This window comes from Caretta caretta, chromosome 26 (assembly GCF_965140235.1).
Source record: "Caretta caretta isolate rCarCar2 chromosome 26, rCarCar1.hap1, whole genome shotgun sequence".
Lineage (NCBI taxonomy): Eukaryota > Metazoa > Chordata > Testudines > Cheloniidae > Caretta > Caretta caretta.
This window is the reverse complement of record NC_134231.1, coordinates 11,370,200-11,395,409: the sequence shown is the minus strand read 5'-3', so window position 1 is coordinate 11,395,409 and position 25,210 is coordinate 11,370,200. Positions and strand designations below refer to the sequence as shown.

Below are 25,210 nucleotides of genomic sequence, written 5' to 3'. Positions count from 1 at the left end.
TGTATGTCCCCTATTACCAAAGAGCGATGGAATTTTAATGATGTTTTCTTTGCAAAAACTGAAGACTAATAAGGCTCTGGGTTATTCATGAGCAGTCTGTTTCAGTGATTTGCTGTTATCCTAACCTGAGTATAAAATCAAGCTGCCACATTCCTGCCAGCGTAGCTGACCTATGTATTAGAGATATTTATAGATTCAGTCAACTGCCTTCTCAGCTTCTACCTGTGCTGTATTTGGAAAACTAACTTCTCCCTTCTCTCTGCTCTGATCGCGGGTGCATTCTGTAAGGAAAAGATGACCTAGCTGTTGAGAGTCTCATACCTGGCCTTGAGGCTCCAGTGCCCCAGCACCTCGCTTCCCAGACCGACTCAGTTGCTTCCAACAGAACAGGTTTGTGAGATGCCCCAAAGCGTTAGTGTGAGCCGTAGGACCTCTTTATAGTGAATAGGAAGATCTTATCCACTTGACTAAACTGTTTTCTCTCCTCCTCCTAACCTCACCTGCAGTTTAAATTGACCCTGTTTTTATAAAGCTAATTTCAGCTAGTTCGTTAAAGGTCACCGTTAGCCTGCTGGAGAAGAATCTTACAGAAGCATTTGGTTGTTCATCCATCACCCTCTCTTTGTTCCAGAGCAGGTGTTACGATAGACTGACAAGTGCTGGTCCTCTGCGGGTGACACTATATATAATATATATTTTTTTGATCCAGTATATATGTCCAGAGAGGCCTCTGGATCTTGGGCATAGAATTGTGGGTATGTCTACACTGCAATCAGAGATGGGAACTTCAGCATGTTTGGATGTGTTCTAGCTAGCTCGAGTGCCAATAGCAGTTAAGCACTGGGAGCATAGGCTAGTTGCTGATGCAAGCCCGCTCAGGACCCTGGCTATGCAGTGGAGTAGCTAGCCTGTGCTCGCAAGCTAACTAGATCAAAGGTAACTCGGGTATCCCTACGCATGTGGCAATTGCCTTCCCTCCACCCCCAATTGCTTAGTAGACAGACCATGTCTTTATGGTTTGTTAATCCACTAAAGTCTCTTTCACACTAGAATAAAAAGACCCGCCTTCTCCGCCTCCACCCCCCAAATTAGCTTCCCTTAAAATCACGTGTCTCTAGTTATAGACGCTTGTTAGTGGTGTGTTGCCAATATGAATATGAAATTTCCAATTTCCTGTTGAGATCTCCTGTGGATGTTAGGAATGCCAGTCTTCAGTGTCACCTATATCTTGTCTGTGTTGTGTAATTGGCAATTCATCCCTCTTCCTTACTCCATAAGCCCTGATCCTGAAAATTGCTCCTACGGGTGGATCCTTACACCTTCTCAGAGCCCCACTGACTTCAACAGGATGTTTAGAACTTCTCAGGATAGGCCCCAGCTGACAGTGTCCCAACGTGCCACAGGACATCAGTAGTTTTAAGATATCTGAAATGTTACTTAACGTTTTTTACACAGAAATGAATTGTATCTAGTTTGGTCTCTGGCTGACAAGCCTCTTCAGATAGTTGAGCTAAGCTACTTATTTATCTCGAAAAGGTAGTCAGCTGCATCTAAAATATTAGGCTTGCAATTCCTTGCTTCCCTGAAACCATGGTTTTAAATCCTCCTATGAGCAACTGTCTCCTTTGCAAAGTAAATTAAATAATTACCATACAGTCTGTCTTTCCAACAAGACCTTAAACCAGGCCAACAACAGCAAAAGCCTCCTCATTCCAGTCTTGACTTAAACAATATCCAAAGATCCCATGGAGTTTTTTTGCAAGAGGGAGGGACTCTCGCTGTTCTCTTGGCTAATGTCGAGCTCATTCCATTGTGCAAGATTCTGACTTGACTGCTGCTCTCACCACTCCAGAGGCGGCTGCTTTCCTGGGGTGAATCTGGTTTTCTGCATGTAGGTGGTTAAAACACTTTGGGATCCTTCAAAGCTCTCGAATGGTGGAAAATTTTTCCCACCAGGATAATGTTAGATGTGGCTACATGCAGGTTTTGCAAACTGCCCTTTCAATACTAACTGGATGGTAACAGGAGTGTGACCGTATTAACCTAACAGTCTTGTGTGTGTGCTGTTTAATGCTGTCGTTGCTGTGGCCTGACGGCTGTTAATCTGAATTCAGATTCTCTCACTGGGGAAGATTCTCTACTTGACTGTTCTCTGCTTTCTAACCCCGCTGCTGACCTCTTGGATGAGTTTGCTCCTATAGCTATTTCAGCTCAAGCTCACAAAGGTAACCTGCCATTGGGCATTTTTGTCATACCTGTACCTGATGATGTAACCTGTGCTTCCCCTCTCGAAGAGCCAGTGTTTGGTTTGTTTGTAGCATAAGTCCTCTGTGACTTAGTATTGCCAGATTTGAGGAACATATCCTCTTCCCTGAAGTGTTTAGCGAGAAAGAGCCCGTGAACCAAGTGACACTAATTACAGAAGTGACTAGGTTTCAGAGTAGCAGCCGTGTTAGTCTGTATTCGCAAAAAGAAAAGGAGTACTAATGGCACCTTAGCGACAAACCAATTTATTTGAGCATAAGCTTTCGTGAGCTACAGCTCACTTCATCGGATGCATTCAGTGGAAAAAGTCACTAGGTGTTCAAGTGTAACGTCCAAACTGAAAAGTTTAGGGAGATATAGTTGTGGAAGGTGGGCTGGGGAACCTGAAGTGCAGAGTTACAGTGGGCTAACGTATTGTGGCTATGAAGAATTGCAATTCTGGACCTTGGCCAGTGCATCTTGACCTGAGCATTGTCTAGTGGCGAACGCGCATGCCTTGGTGTAGGAGATCTGGGTTCTGTTCCCAGTTCTGCTCTTGCTGTGTTATGCAAGACCTTGTGCGTTTCACTTACCATCTGTACTAGGGTTTGAAGATACTTGAGGCATGATTTTTTATTTTTTCCAGAGTTGCTCACCACTCCAGTGAAATCGGTGTGGGTGAAAATTAGGTCCTCATTATATTTGGCTCTGGGATGTTGACTGTCGCTCATCAGTTCAGAGCTTCAAGCACAGGTTTTAAGATGTTCTTTTCCTGCTGTGATCTTCCAGTTTCCTGCTCTGTGCTGAAGAACATCTGTGCGTGCTCCAAGAGCATATTAGAAAAATGCCAGGCAATGAGTAATATGCAAATAAAATGTGGAGTGTATCTTGGATGGTAAATCTCTCTCTACAGGGGTTTTTCCTTCGTTTATTGCATTGAAAGGACAGGCCCAAAGAGCGAATACCAACCTGGATTAGACCTCTGGGTGTCTGTTCACACTAAGTTTTGTTTAGCTCAGTTGATAAACATCCCTATGGCAATAGAAAGCGTTCAGTCACTAGAGGAAGTGCCGTAGAAATAGTTCGTAATCAATTTTTACAGTCAATGGCATTTTAAAATGAGATTGCATTTTTCATAAAGCTTTTGGGTTTAAACAAGCAATTCTCCTAATTGCTCATTGCAACAGTAAACTTCCCTGCAACTTTATTCTGAGTAAATGGCTTGAAATGTAGGTTCACTGGCTATTATTTTGTGATGGAACTTGGCAAAATGGAAGCTCAAAATGTTGGACTTCAACGAGAGAAAGAATTGAGAGAATTCTGCCTGATTTGCCACAGAACGTAATGCTATTTTCATTGCCTTGAGGGCAAACTTGGAAATCTCACTTTCCTCATCAAGCTTATTGGACACACAGATTTATATCTTTTTCCAAAACTCTTGTCTGTGACTGTTCTTCAAAATCTTTATTTTAGCACGTCTGGACGATCTCCTTATCCATATAGCTGTCCAATCCTGTTTTTTTTTTTTTTAATTCTTCCAAGTTCTTTGCTTCAGTGAATCCTGTGGCAATAAGTTGCACAGGCGAATTGTCCACTGTGTGCAAAAGAATAATCCGCCTGAAGAACTCAATGCAACAAGATATCATTGATACCACAAACCTGCCTTAATCACGTCAGCTATTGGCTCAGGGGAACTGTGATAAATTTAGAAAGATTTTAAAAATGGGGTGCACACTTGTATCACTAACAATATCCAGAGATGAGTTGATATTCTCTCCAAACCACTGTGTCTTATTCAGCAAGTCACACTAGAGAATTTACACAATATGTGTTGCTAGACTGTATTGTTTCGTGGGCTGTAAATTAGAGCCCCTCAAACCTTGGTTGTCATTACTTTGCATTTACTCAACAAAAAACTGAATCCTGGATGTGTGGGATGAGACACTGACAGAATAGTGTGTGTTACTATAAATAGCTGAAACAGTGAACTGAAGAGAAAATGCATCTCCTAACGAAATCCATCCAAAAGTACATACATGCTTGCATTTTTCTCTTCTTGAGAAGTTGCCTAAATGAGTACAGGTTTAAACACTCTTCCCTTAATGGCTACAGATGGAGATGGCTAAATGTATTAGAAACTTCAATTGTCTCAAAGCTATCAACAATTATGGATAGAGCAGAAAAGAACGTTAGTTGACGCAAAAAGGTGTTCAGCTATTTGTCTTATTGCTGAAGAACTCAGGTCTTCCAAGCCATAAAGCCCACTTGCATGATCCTGGATTTTCTGCATATTCATTCTGTAGAAATGTGTGGTTTTCCCTTTATCCTCCTAAGAGCCATGTGTGTTCCCAGGGTTTCCTTCACCAGCACAGCCAAAACCTAATAGGATATCTATCAACTTCATCTAAAGGGATTTTAGATGAAAACTCTTTACTCTGATTCCCTGAGCCATAGCGAGGGAATATACTTCACATAGGGTTTGTGGACCAGATTTTCCAAGGTACTTAGTTGCTTAAAGAAGCAGAGGAGCTTTTAGTGGGATCTTCCCAAAAAAAAAAAAAAAAAAAAAATGCCTAAGATGTTTAGGCACCTAACTGCCATTGATTTCAAGCCACTATTTGCCTTCTTTCCCACGGGCAGTAACTCGCGTGTTTTGGCTCATCTGACTAATCAGTCTTGGATCTTTTTGTACACCTCCCGTGTGCCAGGCTGCCATTTTTCTCCTCAAATCCCCCTTTATATATGGAGCCCCATGACCAAAGAGGTAGACTGTTCTCTGGAACTGTATGCATGTTTGGAGCACCAATAAGATGATGCAAAGGAACATTTTAATTCCTCTTTGCCTTCGCCCCCAGTCCCCCAATCCTTGCTGGCCGTGCAGCATGCCAGTGTAACCTCAAACCCATGTTTCTAGCTCAGCTAGGAAATGTACTAACTGCTAAAGCATTGGGTTGGCCAAATTTTATTTTGGTTCTCATTATTTGGCTCAGCTGAGTACGTGCATGTATGTTTTGGGTTTGGTTTTTTTTCTTGCTTTTGAGTTTAATTGACTCTTCCCCTACTACCTTCTTAGACTTACCAACTTAATTTCAACTTTTTATTTAAACTCTTGCTTTTTAACCACTTTAAAAAACGAAACAAAACAAAAAACAACCCTAACATTTTTGGCAATTCTAACATGCTTTTTCTGCTATCTTTGCTTCTCTACCTGCGTTTCTCCTTTACACTGCAGAAGATACTAATCTGATATCAGGCTTTGATGTTCCTGAGGGCTCTGCAAAGGTGGCAGAAGATGAGTTTGACCCTATCCCAGTGTTGATATCCAAAAATTCACAAGGTAAGCCAGGATTTTTAAAAAGAACACACATGATGGCAACCAGTTTATTGGGTAGTCGTGCTAAGCCATACACATAAATTACACCAAAATCATATCTCCTTAGTGATCAGTGAGCCTAATTCTCCTCTGGCTTATGCCAGTTTGTCTTACTGCATTGTCTTTTAGGTTACTCCTGATTTTCAAACTTGGGGTGGGGGGGAGAATCAGGCCCAGTGAGATAGGATAATACAATATTGAGAAGGATTCATTCACCACTTGGTCACAATGCCACTCACTCAGATTTGGCCTGGCTGCCCCACCGTCATGAATTAGAAAGTTTGCTGTGTGTGCCCCACTGCTTGAGAACTGCTGAGACAGGACAATGGGTATAAACCTTTCGTAATTCAAACGTCTTGTCATCCCAGGAGTCAGCCACACATCCCATGCCCTGTACATGCCCTGCCACGGGGCTGTATCAACTCAATCACACAAACATTTCTATGGTGTAACTTTACTTCTTAAGGCCCTGATCCAGTGCCCATTGGAGTCAATGGTAAGGTGCCTATGGACGTCAATGGGCTTTGGACCTGGCCCAAGAAAGAGAAAAGGAGATTGATCTGTCTTCAAACCTCTTTTGAAAGTGAGTTCATCCTTTCTGGCTGGGATTTGCAACAGTGCCTATGAGAGTTAAGTGCCCAACTTCCAAAGAATTCCTGTAAGAGACAAGCACCCAAATCCCTAAGGCACTTCTGAAAATTCCAGCCTCAGTCATTAGGACTTTGCGGCCTTCCTGTCTATTTGAGTTCCAGCCTTGTATGTTCATGTTGCCATCCTATCTACAGACGATTGTTCATACTTATATAAGGATGTAGCTATTAAGAGGCATTGTCCCTTTAAAAATAAAATTAGGTGAATGATGCTCCATTAATGGGTTTTTTAGGGACAGAGGCAGGCAGCTTTTTTGGAACAACTCCTGTCAAATATGACTTGTTTCTGCAGTCTGGCTGCAGTGAAAACGTTTCTGAAGTTCCTGGTGAAATAACACATATTTTTATCACATGATCCGTTACTCTTCTTTGGCCAGTGGAACACTTGCCTTTTGTAATTCACCTATATCCTGTCTTTCATAGCATGGAGCGTACTGCATGCCCGCTCTGCCGCTAATATTCGCTTTGAAAGAATGACCCTCGTTAAGAAAAATCCTAAGTCATTTGGGGGGGGATTTTTCAAATGCCCTCAGTGCAGGTTTAAGTCTGCTCTGCTCCCACGTGAAGTCAATGGAAGGTTCACCACTGACTTGAAAGAAAGCAGAGGGGGGCCAGTGCTGAGGTGCTTTTGAAATGTCCACCCCAAATAAAGAAAAAGTCTTTGTGTAGAGAATAATATAAATGCAATGGGGGATTTACAGGATCACTTAAAAAGCCTATGAAATGGCTGTAAATGACTTAATGGTGTCTTGTAGAAATTTACTCTTTAAGTTATAGAAGTACTCTTAAAGATCTAGAACAGAGAACATCCTTTCTGTAGATTTTGTAACCCATCTTACAGCAGTATAGAAATATATCATTAAAAATCCTATCGAATCCCATTGATTTGATTCTGATAAAATTCTCTGTTAGACTTTTCCATGCAGGCCCTATTGGGTGTACATCTTGGCGGTGGCTGCTACCTTCTCTCCCTCACCAGTAAAAGATCTATTACCTGACCCATCTTGTCTCCCCTAATATCCTTGACACGGCTATAACAACACTGCATACCATAGTACCCGTAACATAGAATAGCTGAGCTCAACTTAAAGTTGCTTTCTCTGGTTGTTCTTTCTTTGCTTGTGCTTGTACATCTGAAACTAACCTGTGTGTCCTGTTCAATACTGAATTCCTATCTCTCACCCTTTCAGGTGGGCATTCTAGAAACAACGGTGGAAGCTCTGAATCCAGTCTTCCCAACCTAGCCAGGTCTTTACTGCTGGTGGATCAGCTCATAGACCTGTAGCAGTGACCCAGTAGCAGACGCAGTTTCTGTAACATACCTTATCTACGTTTTCATTTCCAGAGGAGTTAACCTTCAGGTTTTTTGGGTTTTATTTTAAATAAATAAATAAATCTGCAAACAGAAGGAGACAAACCCCTATGTTCCCATCTCCCGGCCCAGGAACGGATTCTATTTCTGTCCCACCTACTCCCATAGTCCGTCCTTCAGCTCATCCCTGGTACAATCTGCTATGGTTCCTTGTGCACCTGTCTTGACTAGCATAGAATACCAGGGTTGGAAGGGACCTCAGGAGGTCATCTAGTCCCACCCCCTGCTCAAAGCAGGACCAATCCCCAACTAAATCATCCCAGCCAGGGCTTTGTCAAGCCTGACCTTAAAAACTTCTAAGGAAGGAGATTCTACCACCTCCCTAGGTAACGCATTCCAGTGCTTCACCACCCTCCTAGTTGTTAAAAAGTTCTTCCTAATATCCAACCTAAACCTCCCCCACTGCAACTTGAGACTATTACTCCTTGTTCTGTCATGTGTCTAAAGGAAATGCTACTTACCATTATCCACTCTGCCGAGATTTATACATAGCTCCACCGAAAGCTTAACTGCAAACGAATTAGTGAATTGTAGTCTATGTATGATCCTTGCTAGAAATGGCACACAACAGATATTTTTTCCCTTAGGCTAGAGTGCTAATGTAAGTGTTTAACCTTTGAGGGGAGAAGGGAGGATTTCCGACAAACGGGCAAAAGGAAAGGACACACAAAATCACTAATGCTGGTCATCTCCTAGGTAGGAGACAATTAGGAGAGGATGGTTTTAAATTGGCAATATGTGCTTCGGGGGGTGGGGTGGGGGGGAATTTGGATTTTGCTGCAGTGCAGCTGCCCAGTAAATATGGTGATCATGTAAATTGAGAGGGTTTTCCACCACCCCTCTAAAATGATCCTGCTTACGAACAAATTGTGCTGTCTCAAAAAATAACCCAAAATGTTAAAGCTACAAAAATGACCCCAAGTGAAATATTTCAAAATTGAGAACCAAATACATGCGAGTATGGCTGTAGTGTCTTTTTACTGAAAGAACTGTTGGCCAAAAAGGGCAATGTGGCAGCAGCGGATGTATTCCCTTGTTATTTTTGTGTGTGCGTGTGTGTGTGTGTGTGTGTTTAAAAAACAAACTGTAAATTGTGTACAAACCAAATTGTCCAACAGTTGTTGGTTGTTTTGTTTTTTTTACCCTGGGTTTTAGTCAAACGTCTCGTATGTGTTCTGGATTTTCCTCTTTTCCCTTGTAACTACATATAGTGCAACATAGTTAAGTATGGAACCATTTTTCAGTAGACAAGTTACTGTAAACTTTATTCAGATCTTCAGTCTTTGTAGAACAAGCATGCACTCTCCTCAAACAATTGGAGATAAGTGCTGACAAGCTAGATACAACTTGATGGCATTTACCTTTTTTCTTTTTACCTTGACATGCTTAGTTTGTCAACTAACTGGATACGCTAAACTTGTTTTCATTGGCTTATGATCTTAAAGTCCAGCATTCCTATCATATATTTGAAAATTCTTCCTGAATAAAAGGACTCGTCCTCTGTAGTGGAATAATTACTAGCTTACTGCTAACCTTGTGTATGTGTATGTAGCTGTATTGATAAAAGTGCAGATTCTCATGTGCGAAAGTATGAATGACTAAATTATAGATGTATTGACCTCTCCCTGAGAGGGAAAGACATTAAAGTCTGTGAGCATTTCTCTCCTATTGCCAGTTTCCCCACTATTCTCCCCCCCACACACACATTTAGTTTAACAAATTCTGTAAATAGAACTAACCATCAATTGTCTGCTCTCCGGTTAATCTTCTTTTACAATCTACACTTCATAATAAAAGTATTGCTTAAATGTGTTGTATCATTATATGTGTAAAACTGCACTTTCCAGAAGAAGCTTTACATGAGAGAACTATGGAAATGATCTTAGTAAAATTGTCAATAGAATTTTATTTTTTTTTGTTGGTTTTTTATTCCTAAAGCGGGCAAATTGGACTGGAGAACATGAAAAAGCTTTAGATAGAAAGTTATTGTATAGCCAGATACAGAAAATACATGAAAAGAGAATGGATTTTAAAAAAAGTAACCATCTACTGTATATTAGAAACCAAGAGATTTCTGTGAATTAAAGTACTTTTAAAGAATGTTTAAGATTTTAAATTGAATAGAATTTGTTCAAGTGTTCTGGAATCAACATTATAAAAGCACTAGGTTGTTTTGGAATAATGCTATTCAATAAGCAGCGGTGGATGTTCTTTTTATTGTTTTTAAAATAGCTATTCATGGATCTGGGAGGGAAATACAATACAATGGAAGCATAATCCTTTTTATAAAGGTGTATGATTTAGACCCAGCTCATAAGAAAAGACTTGACACTGATTGTTAAGGAAATGTTACAGAAGAGATCTGTGGAATGGAAAATGCAAGTGAAAAATGAAGACTTCAGTTTCTTTAAAAGAGATGGGGGATTAATTTTAAAAATAGCTAAAACTGTTGTCAGCCAGCAAACATTAGGTTCATGTGGTGTAAACTGCCCAATTGGGAAGAAGTTGTATGAAGATTGCTAGCAAGAAGGAAAGGCACAGAGTGAACTGTCATCCGGTTTCTATGCCAAAGAATTTTGGTCCCCCGAGTGCCATAAGAATACAAGTTTACTAACCACCGTAAAGATGTTCTGTTACAGTCATGAAAACGAGGGGGGGAGACAAGTCAAATGCTTATCTGTCTCCTCCAAGGGCTGTTCCTCCGTCTGTTGTCCCAAAATGGGTCGGAATCTATGCTGAGTGAAGTGACGTGAGATGATTCTCCTTTCTCTGCTAGTACATGCTGTTGATTCATAGAACGATGACGAAGGAACCATCACATCCTGATATCTTTGGGTCACTAGTGCAGTTCTTGACATGAGTTTCCTTTGTAACTTAATAGATGCTCCTACCAGGATATTATACTTTCAAATGTAGCCACCATACAAAAGTCACAGCAACTCCCCTTTCAAGGCCAATGTAGGACGTCACATCCTTTGTTATAACATCAGGAGCAGGATTTATTTGTGGAGTTCCAAGTTATTGCATAAATTGGTGAACAGTTAAACGTTGAGCCCCTGAAAACAATTGATCAAAATGGGTGGGAGTATCTTCCAGTGGCAAAGATGACTGTGTCAGAGCTTCTGGGCTCTATTCCGACACATTGCCATGCGCATGCGGCAGTTGTGGCAAATCCCTCCATGGAACCCAGCAGTTGTGCGGAGGGGACTTCTCCGACTGATGGCCGGGCTACCATTTAAAAACCTATTTTAACTGGAGTGAGGAAGCTCCCCCTCTTCCCCCCTTCTTCACAACCAGCCCGGGGCTAGCTCTGCCTAAAATGGCTTTTCCGTAAAGCCATCTGAAAAGGCTGCGTCACTGGAATACAAGATCAGATGAGAATCGGGTGGCCCAGGTGAGCGTATAAAGTTAAGGCAATCGAGCACAAGGAAAAAATCCACCATCTCCTCAGTGAAGGTGAATAAGGGAAGCATAGATCACTTTTTTTTTTTAAAAGGTCACAAACAAACCTAGCCAATAGCCGTGTGTTCCAGCTATTGTATTAGTTTTACCCAGTCAACATCAGACGATAGTATCTTTATGGCTTTGTCTCGATAAAATGTTTGGGACAAAACAAGCGGAATTACTCCATGGAAAGGCAACCTCCGTTCTGGCAATACCTGTATTCTTTCAAAGGTTCTAATTGTAGGGCCTGATCCAGTGTCTATTAAAGTCAATGGAAAGTTTCCCATTGACTTGAAAGTGTATTGGATCAGCCCTCCTAGCCGACGGCGAAAGCTGTTCAGTGTATGTTTTGTTTTCTTGCCTTAATTATTTTAGTATCTTGCAATTACTGCACAAGGTTCATAAAAAGAAGAAAGCCGTTCAAGTGTTGATATTCTAACCTGTAACAAGCTGTCTCTTCCCTCTCGCCCACAATAAGCATTAAGGTTATTACAGGTTTTATGTATTGCTAATCTATTCAAACTAAAGTCTCAAAGCAGCATTTATCACTTAAAGTTGATTTTTTGTGTGTCTATACTTACTGTAGCTATGTGCACTACATCTGTTTGTTGTGAGTATTCTACACTGCGGCATTGTGCAGATCCTGATCTATCCCAGAATGTATATTTTTAATATTTACCTTCTCTCTGAAGAAGGTAAAGCAAGTTGATTTTCTTGAAGTGTTTTCTTTAGTACAACGTTTTAAGTCTAAAAATTTCTGCCATGTATTGTATACGAGGGGGGGGAACAAGTTATCGAAACATAGTTCTAGCTTTTGTGTAAGGGCAGCTGTCCAATGGCAGTGTATTTCTCGGCATGCTAAAGTGTTAGAGTACCATCTCCCAAAAAAAGAGGTTGTGTGCATCCCATTCTTGCACAACTTCATCGAGGTTGGCCACTGGACCTGTAGAGGATGCCAAGAAACTGCTGTGTGGAGATTGTGGGTGTTCCGTGTGTTCATAAAAGGCAACCAGGCATCTTGTTCAGCTTGCTTACCGATAGTGTGCCTGGAAACGGTGCCGTGAAATAAAATGGGCAGGATTTCAAAGCTAGCAGCACTGTCGTAGTTTCACTAAGCCTGCCTTTTACATTCTAACCACAGCTATTTGTGGAATGGTCCTTTCTGCCCTTCACCCATGACATAGAATGATATGGCTGGTACCCTTTTAAAATAGAAATCTCCTTCCCTTGAGTGCCTCAGTCACCTTGGTCTCTCTCTTTGACCTGGAATGGGAATTGTTGGACCACCCATCATGTTGGAGACTATCTACAGTAGCTAACTTAAAGGATCCACTTGCACTAATGTTTACATTGCATGCTCCTCCAGACTAATCAGTGACAAAACCTGGGGCTTGGGCCGAATAGAACTGCCTCCCTATTCCTGTCATAGAGTAGCTTGTTAACTTTTACACCACCCTCATGCAGACCTTGAGCACTTCAGAGTCTGTAAGTTTAGCCTATCTCCCTATATTTTTTTAACTCGCTTAAATCATTTTTATATAGCTGTAAGAACAAACCCATTGGTTTACTGCCCCTGTCCAAAAGGGGACACCCCTAAATATTTTAACAAAGCTTGGCATCTTCTTGTTTTGTTGGTGACGGGAGTGGTGCGCTTGCTACTCTTGTAGCTCATCCTTACTCTTCTCTTAGTGTTGGTGAAATGCACGGAGAGAACCAGAGAACTTAGAACATGGGCCTGGATCCTTCATCAATGTTGAATCCATTGTGGGGCCGAGTGATTGATTTGATTAATTTTAAAGGGTACCGCTCAAAATTTTCACATTTTCTTCCTTCAGGAAAAGATGCAGGAAAATTTCCATTGGTGATGAATTATGGTAGATCTTTGTCCTTCTCTGTTAATATCGCCCTCACAACTAAAATGTTAATTACCTTGTAAAAGCATTGAACCATCAGAAGTTACACTGAGGGGTGGCTGGCCCCTCTCTTGGACAGTGCTGTCCCAGCTAAGCCAAGGTGGCACCTCAGACTTGTATACCTTTACTGCATTTCTGCTAGTCTTTATTTGTCATATGATAGCAATATGCTAGAATACAGTGGCTGGCCATTTAAAAAAGAACAGCTCCTATCAGAGGACCGTCAACTCATAATGGTGTTGGGGAGCCAGGTTTCCCCCACTTGTAGTTAGAATAGGAAACAAGTGTGATAGCATAGGTACTGGTGTGGTAACCATTGGCAAATGTTGAGATTCTGATGGCAACCACTGTACGCTTGCCTAGAACTCCATTTCTGTCGACACGTGGCATCTCAAGTGGCACACCTATACATACTTGTTTGTCTTTAAAATCTTTAATATGATCTAATTCTTGTAGTACCTTCCAGCAACTATTACATAGGCTCAGGGTGAAACTGGCCCCGGTGCAAGAGGCCAGCACAAGATCTAGGCTCTGCATAAGCACTGTTTTGGGCACTTAAGTCTCACTAAATGGTGCAGAGGCCTTGACTTGGTCTTCTACAGAGGTGAATTTCACTCCCGAATGTACATGGCCCTCCACACTTAAGCCTGAGTGAGGTATTGAGGCGTGGAAGGCGCAGTGGCTACCCAGGAGAGCTTCTAATTCCCTTGCATGCGTCTCTGCAGGATGTAGGCCTAGCCCAGAGCCACTGGTCTGGCATGGGCTGAAAGCCTTGGACAGGACACGTGCACAAACTGCAGCTGCCCTGACAGCCCATAGTTTGGAATAGCTGCCACAGGGCAGCTGCTTTGCCTATCGGAAGCTAACAACAAAGGCAGAGAGCAGAATGTCATGGAACAAATTATGCTACCTTCCTAACCTTGACAATGTACTTATCCGGTGCTATCCCCATATTCTGTTCAGATGGTTGCTGCTACTGTCCTTAACTGATTGGGGCTTAAATCATATTGCACCTGTTTTCCCTCCCATCTCTACCTTTTTATAGATCATACTCTGTACACAGTGATTGTAGATACATGCTTATTATGTAGATAACACTGAAGGAAGAAAAATCATTCTGGTAAAATGATTTGTCTAGTGAAATATTGAATAGTTTGCATTATAAGATTATAGTGTAATTTGCATGTATGTTACATCTGTGATGATACATGCTCATGGCCCTCTTTTTTTCCTTCTTATTTTCCTGTACCACATCATGTTCCAATGTAACTGCATAATTCAGAAAGGCTTCTCCAAGTCTTGGTCTTTGTCAGCTGCTGCTTTAAAAATCACACAACAGCACCCAGCTTGGGAAATATATAATCAACCTCTTGGAAGGAGGGGAAAAAAAATCTATAATTAGGCCTTTTTGTTACTATAGTTGAACTGAGATTAGTATTTAAGTTTAAATCATTGCTGACAACATACGCTTCAGAGAAGGTAGACAGTATTTTTGTACAGTATCTTAGAAAATGCTCACCTATATCTACACTGTTTTACTTTACAGTGTAATGTTTCTTAAGTGAAAGTTTCCCAATAAACAATCATTTGGCTGTCTGAGTATTGTGTCTTTAATTATGAGAAATGGGTGTAATCTATTATCTGTTTTATGCCCTGAAGTTCAGCGTGTTTCCATATTTAATATACGCAGAGGTTGGCAGGAGGAGGGGGTGATCATGCAAGTTTTCAAAACTGTGAGATGTTTTGTTTAAAGCAAAAGGAAGTGTTGGTGCATCTTTCTGTCCTATCGCTCGATGAATATCACTTACCAAAACGCAAATCTTTTTGTCTGGAATCTATACTGCTTAGTTTTTCATGTGCCTTTTTCCTATCCTCTTGCTAACATGAGTCCAATGACATACTTCTAACCTGCTAATAGTTCTTTGAAGGTAAGATATCTTGTATTCTGATAACTGTCTGTGTGATTCATAAGGCAAAAACAAGCCAACTCTTGGGCTTCTGTAACTAGAAGACAGCAGGATAGTAAGTGTCCACTTCTTCCTTCATTAGTAATGTCTTACTAACACCTAGAACCAAGCTAGTCCATTAGGGTCATGTTAGATATTTCATTTGTAATCATTATATAGGGTTGTTTAAATTTAACACTGTCTGTTTTGCAATGGCTTGAATACCATTGTGAAAATTACCAGATTTGATACAAAATCCTTGCTAAGGGGAACACGTTTATTTCTTTTAAAACACCTACTACTTTCACAGTAAGGGACGTCAGTGTGTGTATTTTACATGCCCTAAGTGTATTGTCACTTTTCTGTGAGTCCGCTCCCAGAAACAAAATTAAATATTTAAAAAATGCCCAACAATATACCGTAGAACCCCTATTTGATGAGCTAATTGGAAATTGAGGCATTCATAAAATCCAAGAGTTCATAAAATTGAAGACCTCATAGTGCATAAGACCTCATGGTGCATAAGTTGCAGTGTGGTGCACTTTGTTGTTGTTGTTCGTTTTTGTTTTTCAAGCCACTGCAAAGTGATTTGCAAGGCACTGAACGCATCAGAAAGTGAATGATGTCAACTTGTTGTTCATTGACATTTTTTGTTTTATGATTTTTCCGCCCTCCCCGTCAGGAAAGATGGTTAATATAAGAAGTCATTTGTAAGATTGGTATTTGTAAAATCGAGGTTCTACTCTACTGCTATTTGCACGTAGGGGGCTGTTATGTCAATGGGCAGGGTTGATTATACCAAGACCTGTCTGTTCACTGGTACTTCACTCTAGACAGCAGTTCTCTGAAACAAAAACCCACATAGGTTGTGGTTCTTGTGGGTGACCTAAAAAGATCCTCATAGAACGGCATCAGGAGGGAATGTTGAATTGGAATGTATGCGTCTCTAACATCTTGCATCTCTTTTTAACATGTTTTACTTGTGGTGTCCTTAATTGTTAGGAAGTGCTGAGTTGTTCTTTGGTTTTTTTGTTGGTTTTTTTTTTCCAGTTGGTGTACAGTGAATGCCTTGCCTGTTCTTAATTTTATTTTCCCATTTTCCATGTGTGGCAGTTTATATCTGATCATCATGACGTTTCTGATGTGGTTAAGTTTCTTTTGCGTTTACTCGAGGGGCTATATCCATGTAGTCATAATGCTCTTGTTTTGTTCTTATAGGTTTGCAGAGAGAACAAGCTGTATATCCTGACCTAACGACTGAGCACAGTAAACTGTCTGCTGCTACCGATGTACTTCCTCTGTACAAAGGCCAGCCTGAGATGCTCGAAGCGAAAACTCAGCACAATTCGGAATCTGATTACTTCACAAGAGGTGGGCCTTCAAGCAACAGTTCCTTCCACAGCAGTGAGGGAGAGGGGACAGACCATGAGGTGGACATCTTGGATTGTAGTGGGTCCAGGCCTTTACTTATGGACTCAGAAGAAGAAGAAGAAGAAGAGGAGTCCAGTAAGTTGCAATCCACACTCAAGGAAAAATGTATGGCTTCCAAAGAAGATTCCAAGCCCCAGCCTTCCCAGAGCCGGAGGGGGAAAGCTCTGTTTACAGCCTTTCAGCAGCAGTCCGGAGAGATTTTCAATGAGCCAGATGTCTTTGCCACGGCTCCTTTCCGAAGCTCAAGAATAGTGCATGATGAGCTGGACATCTTTACCAAAGCTCCCTTCATCTCCAAGAGCAATGTGTCTGTCAGGCAGCCAGAAGAGGCAGATGTATTCCTACGTGCCCCTTTCACAAAAAAGAAAAGCTTGGAAGAGTTGACTTCTCATAACGTTTCTAAGGAGCCTCACGCTCCAGCCTCTTTCCTAGGTCAAACTGGTGATGTCCAACATGTAGATAACTTCAAGTTCCGAAACTTGGATACAGGAACATGCGGATTGTCTGTCTCATCTAGCGCTCAGTACTCCAGGGTAGGGTTTATTCAGCCAGCCAACCTTCCGCCTCATTCCATAAGACCAGTAGAGACCCAAGAAGGCATTCCTCCCAAAGGTACATTTAAAGATCATGGTTGCATTCCTAATGATAAAAACCAAGGACATGCACTCCCCCAAGAAGCCGTCTTGGGTTCAATGGTTAGTAAGCCTTTCCGTCCACAGTCTCTATCAAAGTATTCCCGTCACTACAGTCCGGAAGATGGGCAGGGTCTGGAAGCCCAACCCATAGCAGCATACAAAGTGGTTTCTCAGACCAACAAACAGGCTATCGCAGGATCTGTCTCTATTGCTTCTCTGTCTTCCAGGACTAAAGAGCTACCCAGCATTGACCCATTTGCTTCAGCACCCTTTCCTTCCAAATCTGGAAAGCAAAAGCCTTAAACAGTCTGAGAGAAATGGGGTGTGTGCATATCTCACAGGACCTTCAATCTCTTAGTCGAAACAAGCAACATAGCAATATTTTTTTCAAATATTATTTGATACTCAGTTAAGCCATTTTAAGTTATGTTAGATAGTTTCAGGATATTGAATGCCAGGCTCTCGAGGTTTTCCGCATCCTTTTTGAGTTGCTGTTTTTCCCCAGTATTTTTTTAGATTCTTATTTAAACCGGTAATACTCCATACTTTCTGGCTTCAGTGGGGGGAAATCCAGCGGGGATAAAATGAATTACCACTGATACTAGCATACAGTTAGGATGCTAGAGCAAATCAATCAGGACAAGCTAATGCTCTGGAGAAGAAATGAGTTTGAAGTAGAAAGGTTGTCATGATTCTCTTCCCCCCTCCTCCCCACCCGGCCCCACCTCTTACCAAGGGGAATTCTGGAAGAGACCAAAGGACAACTCTTCCCAACGGTTAATCAATGTCATCACAAAATCAGGAGCTGTAGATTGGGAACTTGATGAAGAGAGTGTGTGTGTGTGTGTGTGTGTGTGTGTGTTTATCATATGCACGTGGAGTAAAATTGACACGTGCCACTAGTCTGCCACAAGACCTCTGCACCATAGAAGACCTGTTTTAAGTATTGCATAGGCCCTCTGTTGGCCTTCTTGCCTATAGGCAGGTTTTACTCATTGCAGATGTAATAGGCAATTTTCACTGTCTGCAGGTGTAATACATGAAAATGTATCTTTCTATGGACCTGATCCAAAACCTGTTGAAGTCAATGGAAGGACTTCAATGAGCTTTGGATCAGCTCTTTGGGATCAGGTACGTATGACTGGAAGTATCGGCATAGCAATCTTTCAGACACATTCTTCCTGTCACATTTGGCTACGCTCCAGAAATACCATGATCCTACTGTGTTACTAAGGAAAAGAACAGTCGCTTAGTATTTATAATATAATTTAAAACGTTAGTGTATCACACTTGAGTTTAGGGGAAAATGTAGTTGTTTAGTGTGGAAGTTCATTGTGATATTTGTCATGTTACGGTTGGTGGCTGAGCAGGAGTACAGTTGACCTCTTCAGGAATTGTTAGTCTCACAGTGTGCCTTTTCACACAGGAAGGAAAAAGGCAAGTATCCTTAATTAATAAGTGCCCACATTTAATGGGAAGTACCAGGTAGCAAAGCAGTCCCTGTCAAATCTGTTTTGTTTTTCAAGCTATTTCACCCAAGAAAACACTTCTAAATGTCGGACTATAGGGATGCTTTTGGCTGATGATCATTAATAGTGGTGTCCTTTTTTTAAATGCCTGGTGTATCCAGAGAAGCCACTCTCCTAGTGGACATCCTAGAAGAGGGCGATCTCGGGAAGGTCTCCACGACTCTCATTTTCTAAGGGCCTGATCCAATGCCTATTTGAAGTCAATGGAGACAGTCCTGTTGACGCCAGTAGTCTTTGAGCTGGCTCTTAAAAGCGTAGCCATGATTTTGTTTCCAATTTAATTTGACAACTGAATAAAAATGACCTAGAGCTTTGCACTGAAAATGAAGGGAAAATTCTGCCCTTGGTTACACTCTCAACATCTCCTTGAATTCTCTGGCCTTGCACGGGGGAAAATCTTAAGACAGCGTTGGTTTGCCGAGGTTTTAAAAGTTTGTAAATAGATGGTGTGGGACTGGTGTTAAGCTCTGCCATCTTACAAGATAGACAGGTCCTCCGAGAAACTGTTAGCTTTATTGAACAGAGTATGTAGCGGGGGGGTTCTCCTCTCTCACTGGTGTCAATCAGTGTGTGACTTGTAAATCCAGCAGAGTCTCACAAGTGTAAAGCTGGTGTAAATGAGGGTAGAATCGGGTCCCGTCATTTAAACACAAAACTTTCCAGTCTCATGGGAAACTGCTTTGCAAGAACTCAGACCTATGACTTTGAGCTGCCAGGTGCCCAAATAGCTGTTCAAGGAACATAGAAGGTACATTGAAACTACATATCAGCAGATCTTTGCTATGCAAAGCAAAACATTTAGTCCTATGGCTCACTGTTAACATAACAGCCAGGGAGGGAGAATTAGAACAAACTTGTCTGCCACCAAATGGGAGAGGATTAATGAAACACAATTCGTCTTCCCCTGCCCAACCCACACTGCAGTCAGAATGACACGAGCCACATTTTGCTGGTGGACTGGTGCAGCTCTGACTTCAGCGGGGCTGTACGAAAGTAACCAAGGGTAAAGAACTTGACCTGATGTGCTTAATACTCAGGTAGGGGAGGGAAGAATACTTGAAAATAAGGAGCATAGATTGCTGGCGGTCGGTGATGTGGTTAGTCTAGCTCAGGTTTAGAGCCTTTTTTTAAAAGGTGGGCAACTTCCTGCTGCTTGTCTGTTGTGTTTCAAGTTAGGGTCTGCCTAGGAAAAACCACAGCTACAAAATCTGTCAGCCATCCTAGAAAACGGAAGTACTGTAGACCCGTTTCTGAGTTTCTTGGATGTAATGTTTCTCCCCAACTAAACTGAGGATATAGTTTGTGTGTGGGTGGCTTGGTTGGTTGTTTGTTTTTAAAAATAACTTATCAAATGCGTTACTGCTGGAATAGATGAATGCGGAATGCCTGGAACATCTGCGATGTCACTGTGAAATACAAGGCGTACAGATGAGGCTTAGCATTCGGGCGCAAATTCATCCCTGCACTTTTGCAATCGCCTGTTATGGTCCTTCGTGGAACCTGGAGACAGAACTTTGCCCTGAACTGTGAACTTCACTTGGTGAGGTAGTGGAGGGAAGGAAGGAGAAATGTAGGTACTATGGGCCTGAATCTGGTGTAAATGAGGAGCCACTCCATGGCAGTAAATAGTTACACCAGCATAAATGGGATGAGAACTGGACCCATTGTAGCTGATAACTGGATTCCCAAACCTAGGTTCTTTATTTTATGGGTGTGTCAGTTTTTTTTTTACTTGAAAAAGTTACTATAGAGCTCTGTTGCTCTAATGTCTGTTACTTGGAATGCTTGACCTTTTGTGAAAAGTACTGATAGAAAAGTATGAGCAAATCCTTCTTCAGACTCCTGCTAGGATCCAGCTCTTTGCTTTCTTGCCAATTAGTGTCCGTAAGGAAGACCGGAGTTACCGGTAAGTCAGATCTAGCTATCTTACACTGCCAGGTAGGATAGAAAGGGAGAATGGGAAATGTACAGTAGCTTTGACAGCTGAGTATTTTCCTCAATTTCTTTACTTAGGTTTGTTATGGATTGAATTTTCCAACCAGGATGTTGGCAGTTGACATCTCATTTCTCAAGCACTTTTTATGAAAAGCAAGTTAAAATTGTACACAAACTAACAATCCTGCTAGTAAACCCAACAGGTGAATAGTTTTAACTACGTACAGGAGCACTCTGTTCAGATGAGTTCATTTTGCTCAATCTACCAACCACTGGAATTTTGGTTATGATCAGAAAACTCTGAAAATTGCATCTTGTTGCCCTACTAATCTGATTTTTCCAGATCAACTCATTCCCCCCCCCACACACACACCTCTCAAGTTGCCAGCATGACAACCTCAACCTGATCAATTAAAAATGGAGTTGTGATCTCCCTGTATCATCTAAAGTTCACTGTTTTAAATGCACGTGGCAGAATGTACTATGGAGCTTCTGGGTTTTTTGGCAACCCTGATTTCATAAGGCTTTGACTTTTTTTACTGCTCAGTAGACAGAGCTACACAATCCAAATGTGACCATTTAAATCACTTTTCTGAATGTACGCACAACTTAAGAAATGTAATCAAACTTTTTTTTTATTTCTGCCACTTCCCAGTAACCAGTAAAATTGCAGCAATCAGTTTTCAGTTTTGGCTCTGGCCAAAAGTGTTAAAGATCCCTTTTCAGAAGCAACCAAGACCTGTTGAATTTCAAGGGCCTTAGGCTCCTAAGCTACGTGGGCACTTTTGAGAATAGTACCCTTTCCAGTCTTGCAACTGGATCAATGCAGATCGTGCCTGCCCGGAATCCCATCATGGTCACTGTTTTAGGGGGTCACCTGCACAAAACAAGGTCTTGGTGAACTTCCTGGTTGGCTTTAAGCAATCGGCAGAGCAAGGAGCTCTTTCTAAGCTCTGCAACTCAGTGGCTGTCCCTATTTGACTTTCTAGGAAGGAGGAGAAAACTCCTCTCTTCATGATAGCAGCAGCAGGATGAGGGAAGGTCATTTTTGTTCTGATTCTCCTTCCTCCCTCTCCCCTGTCCACCTTGACTTTAACCATACTACAAATGTCGTACCACAAATCACAAGGTTTCTCCTGGTTGACCCCCCCCTTTCCAAATGCACTCACAGAAAGAACTCCAAATATGATTTCATGCTGCTGTGTAGACAAGTACCAATCAGTCCTGTGACAATCTTCAGCTTCTGTAATTCACAATTGTGGATGTGGGGGCATCGTTTCCCAGCTCGCTGCCAATTTAAATTTGAGTTTGGTTAAACCCTTTCCTTTGGAAAGGATTAATCAGAGCTTCTGCACACGCAAATTTAAGCCAGGCAATCAGCTCAGCTCTGTGCATCTCACTCCCCACGCATTTTTACAATGATCATAGCCATAAGAGCTGCTTTCGTATTAGTCAGCATCTTCTTTATCTTATTGCTCTGCTTCCAAGACTTGTAACTGCATCTGCTCTCCCTTCCAACCAGCTCAGTACTATACTATATGTGATTAAGTGTTGAGTTTACAATCTTATTCTCTTGAAGCCAGCGTGCACTCAATCTGCAATCTACAATATGCATGGAGCACACAGAAGATCCTAAACTTGCAAGAAACCCAAGTAATCAATCCTGAAACACTGTAGCGGGGCATGTTTTCAGCTACATTTAATATAGCAAGTTTTATACTGAGTGGGCTCTCTAGAACTGTGAGACTTTGTCACTCCAAAGTTGGGATCGGTTACGTTAACTCAGCTTCCACCAAAGATTGTCCTGTAGGAGAGTTGGTTATTGTTTGGGTTTTTATTTAAATCAAGGCCTCTTTAGGACACCCAAAGACTCCAAAGTATTTTCACCGTGTAATCTTTTATTCTGCTTTTGAAACACATTCCTGAATTATGATGAGCTGTGGTGGTGATCCTACCAAACCACAGCCTTTCGTTTTTGTGTTGTGTACTGTAAATGTTCTACTGTTATAATAAATCTAGATGTGCCGCCTGTGAAATTAGAGGGGTAATCACAGATTACTCTCTCCTTCCCCCCCCCCCCCAAAGAGAGAAAATTAGAAAAAGGGATTCATAATCTTATGCAGGTATAGGGAGAGTAGATTATGTTCTGGGTGAAGAAGCCTGATGAGGAAATATCCAGTGGATCTGAATGAGGCAGATTCCACTAAGCATTGACGAAGATAGTGAAAGACGTTCCTAATGTGACGTTCAAAAAGACAGCGAAGTCTTTCTTAAGGAACAGAGAGCCTGAGTTGGACATGTCAGATAACTGGGAATACAATCTGCATGTCACTGTAGGCTGTGTATTGTGAGACCAGAGCTTCATTTAAATCCCATTTTTATTAGGGTGACATGGGCATGGTGTTGGAAATACCTCGGACTTGCAGACTACGGGAGTCCTGTTGCACTCCAGGTGTGATTCCGCTATGTTGCTGGTAGTCTTGATGGAGAAATGTTAGAGCTGTAAACTTACGTCCTTTTTATTAAAAACCTTATCTGAATAAAATGTACCTTCCCTGCTCTGTGTTCCTTCTTGTTAGCATGAAATTGTCACCGCTCTGGATACAAAGCATTTGGTTTCGCAGTCTCTTTCGTCACGCTGGTGTTAAAGGAAAATTTCCTGATAGTTGAATTTCTGCATGCTCAGGTATACCATGGTGCTCAGCAACCAAGGTCATGGGTGCCTCTAGAAAGACTGAAGAGAGAGGTAGGATTCTAGGTTTTGGACTAGGACAGCCAAACTAGCATGACTTCTCTGAGCACGGTCACACAGTGGAAGCCCCATGTTATTTTTAAAGGGATCTTGATTTGCCTAACCTAGGGCTGCATAAATAATACACACATGATGGTGTGCAGCTAATCAGCACTCATGCAGCATCAGCGATGGATCCCAGAACCTCACTGCAAAAACAAAGGCTGTTATGACACACAAACTCTGCTTTCCCTGGAAGTAGAGCGTTTTACTTTCCGTACGTTGCCGCGACCTTGCAGTTTAACACCCACAAGTATACACCAGCTAGTATGTTACACTGCGCCTATTGATTTGTGGAAATGTGCCTTTAAAAAAAAAAATCAAAAAGTGCAGACATATAGAAGAGCAGTGTGGGCGGGTAAGGGAAGCCTCCAGCTTAGGAAAAATCTACCACCCCACCTAGTCTCTTTCAGGCTCTTCCCTGGGGGCAGAGTTGTTGAATTCAAGCACAAAACTCACAAAGGAACACCAAATAAAGCTATTCCCCGATAAACGCAGGGGCTCAGAGACCTTTTCTTCCCCACCCTCTTTCTTCTCCAGGGCCAATCCCTTGAACTGAACCGCATCAACCCCTCTCTTGCAGTTCCCCTTTCTCCCTCAGCCACTTGCAGGCTTTTATAATTGATCCCTTTCCATGTTGGTCGGATAATTGAAGAGGGTGGCCTAGCCCCAGGCCCATCAAGGGGCAGACCACCCTGTTACAAGCAGGCTTCAGTGAAGCTTACAGGGAGGACTTACTCTGTGTCAGCACAAATGGTGGCCAAAGAACAACAAAGCAAGCAGAACAACTAATAAGAAATACAAGTGATGGGTGAACAGAATTTTCTCCAGCGGAAGAATGAAAGTCTGATGGGCAAAACTTTTGTGCCCCTGAATTGCTGCTTGCTTCTGAAGGGTCTGAGGCAGAAAAAACAGATGTGATTAGCCTAACCCTAGCTGCTCTCCAATTCGATAGTGTATTGCTGCCAAATTTGAAGAGGCCAAGTTTTACAGTAATGCCCTTTAAATTAATCACAGGTGTATAGACTATGTGCTAATCTTGGTGAGATTATTGAGGATTCAAATGTTCCCTCTGAGAGAGAGAGAGAGAGAGACATACAGACTCTTATTCAGCAGCATAGCTGTACACAGTACTGCTCAGTAGGTGAAATCTGCACACCAGAGACCCTCTGGGTCAAAGACTGTGCAATCTAAACGAATGAATGCAATACGCTATTCTCAGACCAAATAGGTCTCCGGCAAGCTAGCTGGAGGAGAGTCTAGTCTGCCAAATTCTTGATGATGAAATCTAATCATAGATTTGTGCAACACATCTATGCTGCTGGGCTACTGCCAAAGGACAGTTACCCCTTTTTGATCAGAGCAGTTAGCCAAAGTCGAGGACCTTGCAGGTTGTGTCCATTGGGGGCAGATATTGATGCTGGAGTCAGGTATCTCTGATGTGTTCCTGTTTGTTTACAAAGAATGTACAAAGTTCTGTTTGGCAGAACACAAAAAGAACCGAACAGCCTGAACCACTTTCTTTGCTCACAATGTCAAGCCACTTTCAGCCAGCACTCAGCCCAAAAAACTCCCTGTAGCTATTCAAAGGGCTATACTCCAAGAGTTGGTGCTTCCTTACTGCCTCCTCAATAAATGGGTAAGTCTCTAAGGTGCCCCAAGTACTCCTTCTCATTTGCGAATACAGACTAACACGGCTGCTACTCTGAAACCTGCCTTCTCGGTGTTCGCTGGTCTTTCTGCTGTTTTATATACACAAACCTCGGCAAAACAGTATGAGCCAGCAACACCCTTGTCTGTTGTCATTTCTCTTAGACACAGGTTATATGTGCTGTGGGACGAGGACTGTATTTTAATGATAGCCTTGCAGCAGGGGCCTGGCTCCTTTAGGAATTACTGCACTGTAAGTAGGATGGCAGGTAGGTATTGTAGTCTCAGTTTAAGAGA

The 25,210-nt window shown here is 41.9% G+C and overlaps 1 protein-coding gene across 10 annotated transcripts in view; it reads left to right on the top strand.

Moving 5' to 3' along the window:
• The window catches only part of AAK1 (AP2 associated kinase 1), a 128,217-nt gene extending 105,196 nt beyond the window's left edge, over positions 1 to 23,021 (top strand). For 5 of the 10 annotated variants that reach the window (XM_048829189.2, XM_048829190.2, XM_048829187.2 and 2 more), the window contains one exon: positions 16,161 to 23,021. In XM_048829189.2, coding sequence (XP_048685146.2) covers positions 16,161 to 17,311 — 1,151 coding nt within the window. In that variant the 3' untranslated portion in view covers positions 17,312 to 23,021. Of the gene's footprint in view, positions 1 to 288; positions 391 to 2,114; positions 2,226 to 5,476; positions 5,582 to 7,457; positions 9,740 to 16,160 lie in introns of those variants that run through there. The other 5 variants (XM_048829192.2, XM_048829191.2, XM_048829195.2 and 2 more) reach the window with 3 other exon arrangements.
• Positions 23,022 to 25,210: the final 2,189 nt, after the last annotated feature.